The sequence below is a fragment of the Eublepharis macularius genome, chromosome 1 (assembly GCF_028583425.1).
Source record: "Eublepharis macularius isolate TG4126 chromosome 1, MPM_Emac_v1.0, whole genome shotgun sequence".
NCBI classification, from domain to species: Eukaryota; Metazoa; Chordata; class Lepidosauria; order Squamata; family Eublepharidae; genus Eublepharis; species Eublepharis macularius.
The window spans coordinates 123,033,817-123,048,810 of record NC_072790.1 but is presented as its reverse complement, the minus strand read 5'-3'; the positions used below and the strand labels follow the sequence as shown (position 1 = coordinate 123,048,810).

Below are 14,994 nucleotides of genomic sequence, written 5' to 3'. Positions count from 1 at the left end.
GAGTGTGCAGCTGGTGAGAGCCGCTCATGGCGTGAAGCGCAGCCTGAGCCAGGGTGCTTTCACATGGGTGGAAGCCCCATTCGTTGCATGGAGGACTGGCTCACCCTTAAGTGTGTGCGGGATAACTGGGGTAGAGGGACAGGGAGTGTGTTTGCTTCAGAGGACATGTGCTTGCTTTAAGATTGTGTGGCTCCGCTTTAGTGATCCTTTCTTTCTTTGTCTTGTGGCTCTCAGACACCTCAGGTTTATTCTATGTGGCTCTTACATTAAGCAAGTGTGGCCACCCCTGTTATAAACGCTAGGATCCCTACTACTACTGATGAGTACAGCTGCTCTTCTGTCATTTCTCTGTTTCCTTCACTACAATCAGGATTCCTCCCTGTGGACAGAAAGAATTGAATTTGGATGCACAAGAGTAGCAATTTCCAAACTTCTGAATTGGCTTCCTGGTGTATTTGAGCACTCCCACAGGCATAAACACAATTGCTTTCAGTTATCTCAGGAAAAAGGAAAAGCGAGGAAACAAATATCCATTTTTTCTGTCAGACAAAGAAAAGAATATGTTGACCTGTAATTTAGCAATCAGAGTGTTCTGGCCCCAGCTGGTGGAATTTTTTTTCCAAACCTCAAGTGAAAAGACTTTTCCTGAATGGCTCCATCTCCTGCATATTTTCCTCATTTTAGCGAACTAAAAGAGGTGCATATGATTCTACATGTGTAGCAACCTCACTATCTCAGCTTATCTGATCTCTTGTTATCTTTTCCATTGATTCCAAGCTGGGTTTCTGAGTATGTGAGCATGTGCCCACTTCACACAAGTGAATGCAAAAAGGACAGCTGATCTTTCTTTGATCCTGAGTTTAACTTCACATCCTACAGAAATCCTCCACTTTAATGCTGTAATGCCATATCTTCCATGAAAACATTGAGTAGTAGCCTTGCAAGAGGGATACCCTGTGCACCAAAGAGCATTTCATATTTATGACCTCTTTACACGATCATAAAATACCTGAAGTTATTAACTTCATGATTGCTATTCTAAACAATCAGGCCAGGTTTACCTAGATGGCAGAATACCAGTGAGCTGTAGCTACAGATCTTTGGTTATTCTTTCTCTCAGAGGCACAAGACATTCTAAACTCTTTCCGCCTTGACATGATGCAGAGAAAATAGCTGGACTTTGGTTTCTGTAAGTAGATATCTTGAGATGAAACAAAAGCAAGCAAACAACTCTACTAATCCGGGGCTCTTTTCCTTATCGCCAGCTCTGTCCAACTTCTGATTAAAAGGGTTTTCTGTGGGGTCTCTTGTATTTACAGAGAAGGCTTTCCTGGGGGCTTCTGCAGTTTCTAGTTGAATTCTTTCTGAAGTCACTCTGTGCAGATCCTATTTTATTCCCACTTGTTGGGTTCCATTTGAAGTCCTGCCTTCAAAAGTGGAGCTGTGGTTTGCTTGTGAGTTCTACAATAATCAAACAATAGGTCTATATGTTGTCAAATGTAGCAGAGTGTATCATTTTCTACGATACCGATAACATGTTCCTTATTTTATTTTCTGGGTTAAAATATAGTTTAGGGATATAATTTATTTTAATTGCAGAGGTCCTTCCCAGCTAAGAAATTTTCATATTTATCAGTTTCTCTTTTTTATATTATTAATAATTTTGCTTATATGATTTGCTTCAGAAAGATCCCTAAATTATTTTCTTTTTCACTGCTATTTTCTGTTTATCATCCATGTTTAACCCCAGTAAAACTGATTTATTCATCTGATCTACTACTAATTTTATTTTCAGTATGCTCCTGACTGAGTAGTAATTATATTTCTTGACAGTTGGTCATTCTTTCACTCATTTATAGGCTGGTCACTCCTAATATATGTGGATAAGGGCAATCCTATTCAGGTATTTTCAGTGGGGGCTACTGACAGGAAAGTGTTCTTAGGATTGCACTGTAAAGGTTCTAAAATTATGGCAAACAGAAGTGTTGATAACAAGATCCCCTGCCATGCTTTCCTGCCTAAACAAAATTTGTGTGATAAGTTCTCATTAACCGTAATATTGTCTCAAAATCGATTACTGTCACTCACATCTGATATAAACTCTCAACTCTGTCAAATGCTTGTCCTGCACCAGTAAGGTATAATGCTGCAGCTATATTGTTTTAGTTGCTATTGTCTGATATCTGTTATTTGTCTAATATTGTTTGACAATTTGTTCCATTTTACTACATTCTGCCTGAGCCATACTACAAGATTTAGATTGGTAGCTGTTCAATCTACTGGCTAGCATGTCTGCCAGCATTTTATAACCCTAATTTTAATAGTCAGACAGGTCTGCATGAATTGATTTTATCTAGGGTTGCCAGGTTTCCTCACCCTCTGGGTGGGAGGAGACCTGGCACTCACCTTCGTTGGTGTCTTCACATGCGTGCAAAGTGAGCATACACTCCAGGGCTGTGCGATGATGTCACTTCTGGGAAGTCATGTCATTGTGCAGGGCCTCATGCTGTGTCTGGGAGTGCTCCCATGCTCCACAGCGGGCCAAATTGGGGCCGAGCTCAGCCCACTGTGCAGTGCAGGAGCGCTTCCAGGGATGCATGACAGGCCCTAGAGTGCTCCTGCACTTCATAGCTGGCTGATTTCGCCCTCAAATGGGCCCAATTTGGCCTGCTGCAGAGCAGGGGAATGCCGCTGGGAGGCCCTGGAGAGTTCCTGCATTTCACAGTGGGTCAATTTAGACCCCATACAGGTTCAATGTGGCCCATTTGTGGCCCAAATTGGCCCACTGCAGAGTGTGGGAGCGTGCTGCACTGCCCAGGAGCGTCCCCCGGGAGGCGCATTCCCCCACCTTTCCCCCCACCAGCCAGGTAAGCGGGGACAGGAGATAGAGGGTGGGAGCAGGGGGATCCCCCCACCCCTAGTAAGGGACTGGCAGCCTGAATTTTATCCTTTTTATGAACTAAAGTTATCTTAGCATCTATCCAAGAACTCTGGTTTCCTATTACATGATTATATCATTGATCCAGTACTGGTAGCTTGGTGCCTTCCCTTTTTATTATTTCCAAATTTCATTTGCTATTTTCTGTGCAATTGTGAGGAATTTAATATTTCTTGAGTTATTGTTAGACAGGTTAATTTATTCAAAAACTCCCTAATCTCCTTGGGGTCTTTCAGTTTGTACAGATCTTTGTAAATCTATCTAATTATGTTGTGATAATTATGCATTTGTATCAGCTGTTACGGCATCCCATACCTTGACAACTAGAATCACGTCTTTAGGATTTCTTTGCTAGCATTGCAGCTATAGCAATGTTTTTTCTTTTTCAAAATATTTCTCTCTGTTTCATCATTTTCATCCCTTGAGATAGCTGTGCTCAGATATTAGATATCCAAGTCACAGGTCCGTCTTGCAGATCTGTTTTTGTTTTGTTACTTGATGAAGCCGATTGTGATAGTGGCTTACTGTGGTTCTACTGCTTCCTTATTTGCTTGCTTTTTTGTTTATCTTTCTCTATTTGCAGAATTTGAGGCCGGGATTGTTCCAGACCCCTTATTTCAACCTATCTGGAGAAAAAGGAGCTCTGGAGCATCATGGGCCTAACCATTTTCATGAGGGTCCTAATGACTATGTCTTCAGTCATCTTCCACTACACTCCCAACAGCAGCTTCGTGCCCCCATCCCCATGATGCCTATTGGGGGCATCCAAATGGTCCATTCAATGCCTGCAGCACTATCAAGTTTACATCCTCCATCTGTTTTTCCCCTTCAAAAAGAGGGCTCTGGCGAGAAGAAAAGGGCAGCTTCACAGACGACAATGAAAGAATCATGTATCATTTCGAAGCACCTTGAGAAACGTACCTGTCCTCATACCTTGCATACAGTGGGTCAAGCCAGTGGGTCATCATCTCAATTGTTATTGATGAAAAAGAGCACTTCGGAAGAAAGTGGTGTTGAGAGAGAGCAGGAGGAAAACATACAGACTTGTACAAAAGCCATAGCCTCTCTCCGAATTGCCACAGAGGAAGTTCTACATGGGACAGAGCAGTCACAAAGGGATCCTGAGCCTCCTCAGAAACCCTTGGAAAGTGCACAGTTTAGCATTAAACACTTTAGTGGCTTAGAGCCAGGCCAGATCTGTGCCTCAGCCACCAATCCTGACTTGCACAGTTGCGAAAAGGACCTTTTTGGTACATCACAGACTGCATTATCTCATTCCACCTTTTACAGCAAAAGCAGTGTGGATGTCAGACAGTTAGGCTATGCTAGTAGGAAAGATTCCTCATCAAACAGCCAGGAAAGAAAAGAACTGCCCTCTGAAAGAAGCAAGCCACAATGATCTGAAATTTGTGGAATCTTTAATACATGCATTTACCTCCCCCCTCCATACACATACCCTAGCGGTAGAAGGAAGTACTCAACTTTATAGCATGCCGGTTCTAAGTTACAGTAGTTTGCTATTATATATACTTTTGTTATATCAAAAGAATTGGGTAAAACTACAAGTCATCATGAGCCTGACCAAAATGAAATTTCAAAATTCTTATTGGGTCTGGTACTTTTAACCTGTACAGATGTTTGTGCCTTTTCTTTACTTTTGCTTATATTCTTATAAGCAGTTTTTTTAGCAGTAATTTGTACATATTTTAGAATTTGTGTATCTGCTTTGTAATAAATGTAATTTCTTTTCTTTTGGGGGTCATTTTGACCTAAATGATGTAAAGCAAAAAAAAAGGAAAAATAGAAAAAAAGCATCAATATATATGTGAGGTTGCACTAAAATATTTTTATATGATTAAAACTGAACAGCTTTTATGTACAGCTCTGATTCTGTAATACTAATATTTATTTACTTTGTTTCATAAATTGTACATTTTTTCTTAATGTTGTGGATTGCTTTTCTATGTGAAGCATGGGATTTACTGTTGCATTATTAGAACAAAAATGTATATTGTAAACAAGATATTTAAACTAGAGTATCTTATCTTATTCTGCACTTATGCATTAGTTAAAAAATAAGATAAAAGGATGTATCAGTCCGTTCTTAACTCTTGTAATTTTTTTTGTCTCTTGTTTGCTGGATCGACTATAACTTAAGTGCTGATTGTGATTTTAAAAAAGATAGTACCGTAAAGCATTAAAGTAAAACCATGTGCTATTGTGAGTTTTTTCAAAGCTTTATAAAACAGTTATAAATATATTAAAAAGTATTTGGTCTTATGTGAACATGTTGCTCTATATGCTCCTTAAAAAAAGGGAAAACATTCCACCCCATGTAAATATATACAAATGGCAAAACTGGTGCAATTTCTCGTGGATCATTTGGATCATTGGTAGGGGCCTTATCCTGTTTCAAGTGAAGTCAGTGAGATTGTGAATTTGACTTGAAGGAAACAGGATCAGGCGAGGGTTCACCACATATCTATATTTTAAAAGAAGGGATGGAACTCTGGCTCCCTTGGCCTTGAATGCAGTGGAATCAGAATTTCGTGTCAGGTGAGAAAGTGTTCTTGACTGTATCTTCATCATCGGCTGGCCCGGTGGCTTGGCTATCAGTGCTGGGCACTGTGTACAGGAGGAAGAGCTGTAGGAGTGATCTGGGAGGGCGGTCTGCATACTAGTTGATGAAAAGGAGCTCAGTCATATTGTCAATAACGCTCAAGGGGGTGTGTGTGGCTTTAGGGTAGGTTATGGAAAGAGGATATAAAATGAATGCTTGCTCCCAACTATGTCTAAACATCAAGGCAACAAGGAGGCATTTGGGGAAACTCTCTTAATCATATCTACGTTTTCTATCTGAGGGGAAATGTCAGTGAACAAACAGCTGTATGAATCAAGATTTAGGGCATTTATAGCATTTAATTGTAATGGGACAAGCCTGGGAGGAACATTTGAAGGTGTGACAGAATGTCACCAAAACACACACACACACGTTAACAAAAATTTGGGTTATTTTCTGTGCTATTTAGTGGATTATAATTCTGTGAAAACACGTTTGTATATTGAATTGCAATACATTTAAGGAGTGTTCTTTAAAAAAGAAATAAATATACAGTTACATTACATATCTAGCGTCTAGTTTTCATGTGGTGTTTATTTTTTTCCATGCTAGCAATGAAGTTTTCTTTGGCTATGATCGTATCAGTGTATGCTTTACTTGTGAGTAAGCCACACTGAGCTCTGTGGTATTTGCTTCTGAGTAAAGAGTTATTGGATTGGGCTGCACATTGCATAATAGTGCATTCAGTTATAATACCTTGGAATATTTGTGTTGCATGAATATGCATGCAACATGCTTTGTTTTGCATGAAATAAAAGGAGAACAAGCACTTCATGCTTTGGCTGCCTGCTATTTGCCAAGCAATCACTTGAATTTCTTTTGGCCAGAATATTTATATTCATTGCATAATAGTTAGTGTGGGAAAACCACTGTACACTCATCAGGTGTGCACCACCTATAATTAAAGATTGACAGAATCACTTGATTGAAGAGTCTCTCAAAGTCAGTCATAGATTATTTATGTTATTTATAGTCTTGCTTTTCTCACTGGGACTCAAGGCAGATTACATAGAATAAATCAATACAATCAACAGAATTGGACATCCAATAAATAATGCAATAGGATTTGGATTGTAGACATCTGGAACCAATCCAAAATCTGAAAACAGAACCGAAGCAAAGCATAAGTATTAATATAATGCCTTAATAGTAGGATCCTACTTACAACACACAGTACGATCTATAAATAGCAATATAAACCTACCCTTTACCCAAGCATGTATCTAAAACATTTTGTTGCAGTACAGCCACATTGCTTGTTTAGAAAAGCCTACTTGAATAATTCAGGTTTGTGTACTTACTTGGCAGAAAGCCAGAACAGTGGGAGCTTTCCTGACCTCATCAGACAGGCCATTCCATAAGGTGGGGGGTCACAACAGAGATACAACATGTAATTACCCATTGGCACCTGTAGAGGAACCTCAAATGAGCGAAGGTGTCATGTTGGCACATGGGGGGAAAGTAGTAGAGACCAAGGCTATGAAGGGCTTTGTATCTGACAGCCTATACCTTAAACTGAGCCCAATAACTGTAGAATTGAAGTAATATGCATGCTACATCTAGCTCCCAGTCATAGATGAGCTACAGTTTTCTGCACCAACTGGTATCTGAGTTGGTGTTAGGGGAGACCAATGTAAAGAGCATTACAGTATAATCTCAGTGTTACTGTGGCATTGTTCTAGGTGATCAGATTGACCATATCATTCAGGCTAGACTGAGTTGGAAGACAGGTTTTTGTTTTGTTTTTGCGACTGCATCAACATGCATCTCTAACAGTAGTGTTAGATTCAGTATAAACACAAGGCTCTTAACCAAGTCAGCAGGGATCAGGTGTACTCCATCAAAAATGGGGAACACAATGTCCTTCAAACTCTCTGCCTTCACAACCCGCATTACCTCTGTCTTTCTAGGTTTTAATTTCAAATTGTTTTCTCTTGGCTATTTAACCAGAGCAGCCAGGCAGGAATTCAGGAACTTTGGATAAGAATATATAGAGGTGGGTATCATCAGCATACTGATGACAACCAACTCCAGAACGATGAATTATTTGTCCTAAGGGCTTTACATAGAGATTGAAAAGCATGGGGATAGGATTGTGCCATGTGGAACCTCACAGGATAGGTCCTGCACTAATCATAACTGGTCTCCAATGGCAACCCTTTCAGTCCAATCCACGGAATCATTCCAAAGCACATCCCCTGAAACCTACTTCTGCCTCCAAGCACCTCAACAGGATGGTATGGTCAATTCGTAAGCATCAACTTAATAGATCTGCAGTTATTTCTGTATATATTTAAGCCCACAATCCAAGGCAATTAAATGACCTGATTCCGAGCTGAGTTGTAGCCCCCAAATCATTATCTGTAAGTGGAGTGAAGTTCAAAGGGTGAACTTCTGCTAAATCCCACTTGAAAAACTACCCTTGTGATATGACTGCTTTTCCCACCATAGGAGTTCTTAGTCTAAGAACATTTTATTTTAATTTGCTAGTAAAATGTCTCTGAAATTTTAATCAAATTAAGCTATTTTCCTTCTAATAATGTTTCTGATGTCTTTGTGTTTATTCCAACATAGCTTTTCATGTCGCCATATGCATGTAAACAAAGCTGAGGGTTGCTTACCAAACTTCTCAACTCTCTGCTGATTTCTCTTCAACCTTATTCGGAGCTGCTAATTTTCTTTCCCCTTTCAGTCACCATACCAGTCCCTGGCAAACCCCACTCCTTTCACAGCACTGTTCATCCCTGAGCTTCCAGACAATTGCCATCTTTCTCAGTTCTCTCTGTTTTGGTACCATGGCAGGTTATCACTGTTCCTTGATTCCAGACTCTACTATTACTTCCTCTGCAGGATCTTCCACGTTCCTGCCAGAAGCAAGTCTGAAGGCAGGTCCTTGGTTACATTTCATACGTACAGTGCAGGCCAGTTACTGTATTTCTAGACAGTCTTTAGAATTTGGAGAATTTCATAATGCTCAAGACGTAATATGTGATCTGAAAAGGGTAACCTATGACCAATGTTCCCTCTAAGCAGTGCAGTGTTGTGAACCAGAAATCCAATTTGTGAGCAGCAACTTGCAAGTTGTGAGCACACCTTTTCCAAAAGAAGAATCCATTTGATTAAAAGACTTCTGAATTAGATTGCCTGAGGCATTGATATTGGGTGCCATCACCCACTTATGCATATGTAATCTCCACATCGGGCCACTGCATGGTAACTGTGGTCAAGAGATAGAGGGAAAACAAGGGGAAACTGAATCCAGACAAGGCAAAGGTGATGTTGGTTAGGGAGGTTGATATATTGGATGAGCCTGCATTTACCTGCATTGAAAGGAGGTGGATCTGTTTTGACATACTCCATTAAATGTTTCTGAGTTTTATTAGCTTCTAGCCATCCAATGAAAGTGCATGTCTGTTTAAATTTATCTGCATGTCAGATGAATTTAGCCATATCTTCCAATGTGGCCATTTTTGCTGCAGTAGAATCATAGAGTTGGAAGGGGCCATACAGACCATCTAGTCCAACCCCCTGCAGGATCAGCCTAAAGCATCTCTGACAAGTATTCATCCAGCCTCTTCTTGAAAACTGCCAGTGAGGGGGAGCTCACCACCTCCCTAGGCAGCTGATTCCACTTTTGAACTACTCTGACCGTGAAAAATTTCTTCCTAATATCCAGCCGGTACCTTTGTGCATGTAATTTAAGCCCACTGCTTCGCGTCCTACCCTCTGCTGCCAACTGAAACAGCTCCCTGCCCTCCTCCAAATGACAGCCTTTCAAATATTTAAAGAGAGCAATCATGTCCCCCCTCAACCCAAGGCCCTTAGCCTTTCATCATAGGGCTCAGTCTCCAGACCCCTGATCATCCTCGTCGCTCTCCTCTGCACCCTCTCGATTTTGGCCACATCCTTTTTGAAGTGAGGCCTCCAGAACTGCACACAATACTCCAGGTGCGGCCGTAGTCAAGCTTAACACCGGTTTTATAGCTGAAGAGAAATATATCTCTTTTAAACAAATCTAATTGAATCACTTTTGGATCTAAAGGAATGTGACTTCCTGGTATCTTATTAATGAATTGAACCACGTACTATCAGAAATACAAACATCCATTGTCACCAGAAAGCTGGGATCTAATAAAACTCACAAACATGTAATGGAATATGCCAAAACAGATACACCCCTATTCAATGCAGATAAATGCAGCCTCCTCCAATATATCAGCTTCTTTGACCATATATTACAGACTGCATCTTTAATTTATGGAACTCACTGCTGCATGATGTGGCAACTGCTAGAGGGTATTAGGGACTTTAAAAATGATTAGAGAAATGTGTGGATGAAAGATCTGTTCACAATTTTTTTTCACATAAGGGTCAACTGAATACTCCATGTTTTGGGGTAGTATACCCCAAACCAGGATAGCCTGCTCTTATGTCTCTGAAGCTAAGTAGGTGCTCCCCCCTCCCCGTGTCATTTTGCAGAAGCATGCAATGGCAAACCAACTCTGCATATCTCTTGCCTTAAAAACCTTGCAGGACTGCTATTTATTTTATTTTGTTTGCTGTGTTTATAGTCAGCCTTTCTCACTGAGACTCAAGACAGATTTCACAGTGTGAGTCAATACAATCAACAGAACGGGGCAGTCAGTGAACAACGCAATAGGGAATGGGTTGAAGAAATTTAAAAACAAAGCAGTTGGATACAGGGCTTAAAGGGTTAAGAAACGAGAACCTAATTTCCCAAAAATTTATACCAGAGTAACAATGTGGGGCAGACTTGATGCAGGGCCCAGGTTTGAATCCCCAGCATCAGAGGAAGAAGGAGAGATTCCACATTTTAATATTTTTTCCTTTTAAACTGTGTTATGTAAAAACAATCAATGCCTGCATCTCCTGACTTGAATCACTCACAGTTAGATGGTGCCAACTTTATCTGAGAATCCATCCAAGCAGTCCATCTCCAGTCTATCAGCCAATTTCTGGAGAACAGAGCATCACGCGTCTGCCTCCTCCAGCTGCCGGAGCTGCGGGCGTGCAGCAGAGCAGCTTCCAGCTCTGCAAGAATGCAGCGGAGATGTCCCGCGCCCGCCCGCCCCAGGTCACCGCCTCCGCTGCCTCCCGGTGCTGTGGGTGTGTGGCGAAAAGGCCTCAAGGCCTCCCGCCCCCTGCCGCCGCCGGCTCCCATGTTATGCTGCAGGCGTGCAGTGAAGAAGCCTCAAGGCCGCCCTCCCCATGCTGCCGCCACCACCGCCACCACTGGGCGTGGTGTGCATGTGGCGGAGAGGCCTCAAGGGCGCCTGCCCCACACTGCCGCCACTGCTGGACACAGCGTGCGTGGCGGAGAGGCCTCAAGGCCCCCTGCCCCACACCGCTGCCGGTGGCGGCGGCAGCGTGCGTGCATGCAGCAGAGAGGCCTTCTGCCCAACGCCGCTGCTTCCTCTGGCTCCTGGCTCTGCAGGTGAGCGGCAAAGAGGCCCCAAGGCTGCCCATGCCGCTGCCACCGCCTCCCCCTCCACGCCATGGCTGGGGCCTTCACCAGCCCCTTCTGGCAGGAAACAGGGAGGGCAGGGGGTGGTCCTGGGGCCGGGGCTGCACCAGACCAGGCCTGCACCAAGGCGGGGTGAGGGCATCACAGGCGGGCTGTCGGGGCGGGAAACAGGGAAGGGGAGGCCCAGGGCACCCTTCTATGCGCTGGGCTTTCTCAGTCGTGCGCTGGCATGGTAAAATTCGTGCGCCATTGCGCACGAGCGCACATTCCCGGGAACGCTGCCTATGACTTGGCAATAGTTAACAATTCAAAAATGGAAATAATTTGAGGTGAGAGAGTTTTCATGCCAAAATTAGAATTAATTCCCAAACATTCATCCTACAGGTCTCCTAGGGGAATTTGCTCCATTGAGTTTGAGCATGGTGGAAGCTTTCTCCCAAAACAATGATATTCCATGGACTGCAAGAGCCACATTCAAAATTCCTATCATCTAAAAGAGCCACATGACATGTATGACCTACACCACCCACAAACACACAATTAGTCATAGATATCTATAATATAATCCTTTGAATTACCAGAAGATAGTTTCAGGTGGGTAGCCATGTTGGTCTACAGTAGAAGGCTTAAGATTTGAGTCCAATAGAACCTTAAAGACCAACAAGGTTTCCAGGGTATAAACTCCCTTTGTTAGGTATCTGGACTCAAAACTTGCTGTTAAGTTATCAGAGTACTTGTGAACATGTCTACTACTGCTGAACCGTAGCCAGCCATTGTGTATCTGGTATGAGAGGAACGGCTTGCCAGCCAGACTTCTAACACAAAATAGTGCAAGCATTTGAGTCCTCCAAAACACTATTCGGCTTGATGTTTAAAAAATTATGCTTCTATATGTTAGAAGTTCCCTTCAAGTATTATTCTAGCTGTCCAAGAGAGAATGTTTCTAATTGCAAGTTTTCTACTTGCAAGGAATTTTGTTTTATGGATTAGCATTCATCAGTAGTATGCTGCATTCCACCACCACATTCAGCTGCATATGTTGACCTGCACAACCAGAGGAGGTAACCACCAACCGAGAGGTAAAGTAATACAGTAATGTGAAATCTTATGAAAATATTTGTTAGTGTGTCCCTAGAGCGATTCGGTGTTTGTGTAGGTGAGCTGTATGATTGTATTCTTTATAAACATGCTTGGAGATGTTTGATAAACACTATTGCAAAATAATTTATTGTTTTTTAGATAAGGTGGATGAAGCGTGCAACCCCTGATGAAGTGTAAATGAAACAAGTCATTAGCTGGCCCCTTGTAGGGTCGTGCGGTCTGTTGGTCCCCCTGACTTGTCTCCACTTGTAAAAGAAAGAAGAAACAACTATTATTAATTGTCTGTGAATACTTACCAAACAGTGCTGACGTCTTCACCCTTCATGTTCGAGTTTTCAGTGCACCTGCAAGTAGGAAAGTAGATTATTCATGCTATTGGACTGAATTGACAAATTGGAACAGACTTTTGCGGCTGTATATTATACTGTGTCTTACATGACAGTGACTATTGATACTCCAGACAGGATTTTTGTATATCTATGTGAATCTATTTGTTGTGTATAGTTATTAACAGCACTTGCACTTTTGCACCTTTTGATAAAAAATACAAAAATATTTTCCTAAGATTTTGCATTACTGAATTACTTTACCTCTCCGTTGGTGGTTACCTCTGGTTGTGCATTGTACTTGAAGGAGCTTCTTTTTTTGGTGTCACATATGTTGACCTAGCATCATACACAGAACCCCTTGATATAATAATTATGGACTAGTTGTGTTTTTAAAATAAAAGTTTGTTTTATCTTGGACCCATAGTAACAATGAAATATCCCAATTGCCCACTCTTTTTGAATATGGGATGGATACAATAGGGAAGACTGCTTAGATGATCCACAGGTGGTATATCAAAGAGGTACATGTGGCTTCTGTGGCACTGGTAGTGAAATACACTTAAGTAAGAACACTACTGAGCATAGCAGCAGCAAGAAAGATGCACATCTAGATGTGAAGACTACTTTTCTACATGGAGAGATGAAAGAAGATGCATATATGGACCAGCCTCCAGGATTTGAACAATCCAAAGACAGATAACTTATATGCAAGCTTCAAAAGAGCATCTATGGACTGAAGTAGGCTGTAAGAGCCAGAAACTGAACCAAATGCTCATCAAGGAAGGATTCAAACAAGGAGGGGCAGAACACTGCCTGTATTCAAGAAACAGAGATAAATTGACTATTATTCAGATGTACATTGATGACCTGTTACTTTGCTATGAAGATCAACAGGACTGTAATGAAATAGTTCAACATTTGAATCAAGAAGTAGAAGTAAAATGCCTAGGAAACATCAGCTTTTATCTTAGGATACAAAGTGTAAGAGTAAGATGGAAGCTATCTTCTTAATCAAAGACAAAAGATTATGGACTTCTTGAACTACATGAGCATGAAGGAAGGCAGACCAACAAACACTCCTACAGAATCAGACTTCCTGAAACAAGATGGAAATAATGAAGCTCTAAGAAACATCAAGATCTACAGAGAAGCAATTGGAAAACTGCTATACATTGGTATATCGGTAAGCGGTAATACATAGGTATAGGCACAAAGTTCAATCTTCATGGATATATCGATAAGGGGTAATATCAGTATATCTTCATTGGTATATCAGAGCAGAGGCTGCCACTGACAGAATCCACTGGCCACATGTGGCGACGCCAGCAGAGGATGCCCTCCGCTGGGGCAGGGAAGGGAGAGGCTAATTCCCCCAGAATGGGAAAGCAGGGCAATGCAGCGGATTGATGCCAGTACTGTAAGGGGGGCCCTATAACCTCCCGCAGCACACAATAAAGACCTACCGATGGACCTTCACTGAGGAGCAGAGGCTGCCGATAAAACACACTCATTGGCCATGGTATTGACATTGATCGATATGTACATTGGTGTCATAATATATATATATACTTCTCGATCGGCACGGTATCAGTTAATACACATAGGTTTAGGCACATAGTTCAATCTTCATCGGTATATTGGTAAGGGGTAATATGTAGGTATAGGCACAAAGTCCACTCTTCACTGGTATATTGGTAAGGGGTAATATGTGCATATAGGAACATGGTACAATCTTCATCAGTATATTGGTACGGGGTAAAAGGTAGGTGTAGATATATAGATATAGATATAGATATGTTCAGATAGGTTTAGGGATAACATATCACGTATCAACTATTACATATTACATAATACAAAGTAAATGTTACACAGTGACATCACCCACCAGCTTGTTGTGGCTGTTCTCCCACAGCCTGGGGGGTGGGGCGGGAATGATTAGGTCTCCTGGAAGGGGACAGCAGAGTGACGCAGTGATAGGCCACCAGAAACTCCCTCCAGCTGGACAGAGCAGTGCCTGTGGGGGTCCTGCACACCCTCCCACAAGGGACAGCATGCTCAAAGTAATTTTCCTGAACGGAGATAGCCGGGCAGCACACCATTCTCATGCCCACCACGCGCGTTGAGGAGATGAAGCACCTTGCAGAACTCACCAGTCAAACGTGGTATTCAAATCGATATCATATGGAATCAGATATGGGCATGGTATTGAATGATTATTGATGCCATTAATTGGGTAAGCAGCGGGGATAGATGGTGATGCCTGCCCCTTGTGTTGAGGAGCGGGGCATGGGCTGAAAATGTGCAATGGAACCCACTGTCCGGAAGTAGCTGTGCTGGTGGGTGCTGCCCACACCCTTGCAGGAGGGACAGGTTGCACAAAATAAGACCCCTGGGTGCTAAACATCTGCAAAACCCACCGGCCAGACATGGCGGCAAGGATGAGTGCCCTCCCAAGAGCCGGGGACAGAGAAATTAAGCCACCCCAAGATACACCACAGGGCAGCACAGCTGAATTACTGCC

At 42.2% G+C, this 14,994-nt stretch overlaps 1 protein-coding gene across 2 annotated transcripts in view; it reads left to right on the top strand.

Annotated features, from left to right (window-relative positions):
- The window catches only part of HIVEP2 (HIVEP zinc finger 2), a 60,737-nt gene extending 54,674 nt beyond the window's left edge, over positions 1-6,063 (top strand). For both annotated transcript variants that reach the window (XM_054976456.1, XM_054976464.1), the window contains one exon: positions 3,522-6,063. In XM_054976456.1, coding sequence (XP_054832431.1) covers positions 3,522-4,337 — 816 coding nt within the window. In that variant the 3' untranslated portion in view covers positions 4,338-6,063. The remainder of the gene's footprint in view (positions 1-3,521) is intronic.
- The last annotated feature ends 8,931 nt before the right edge of the window (positions 6,064-14,994 follow it).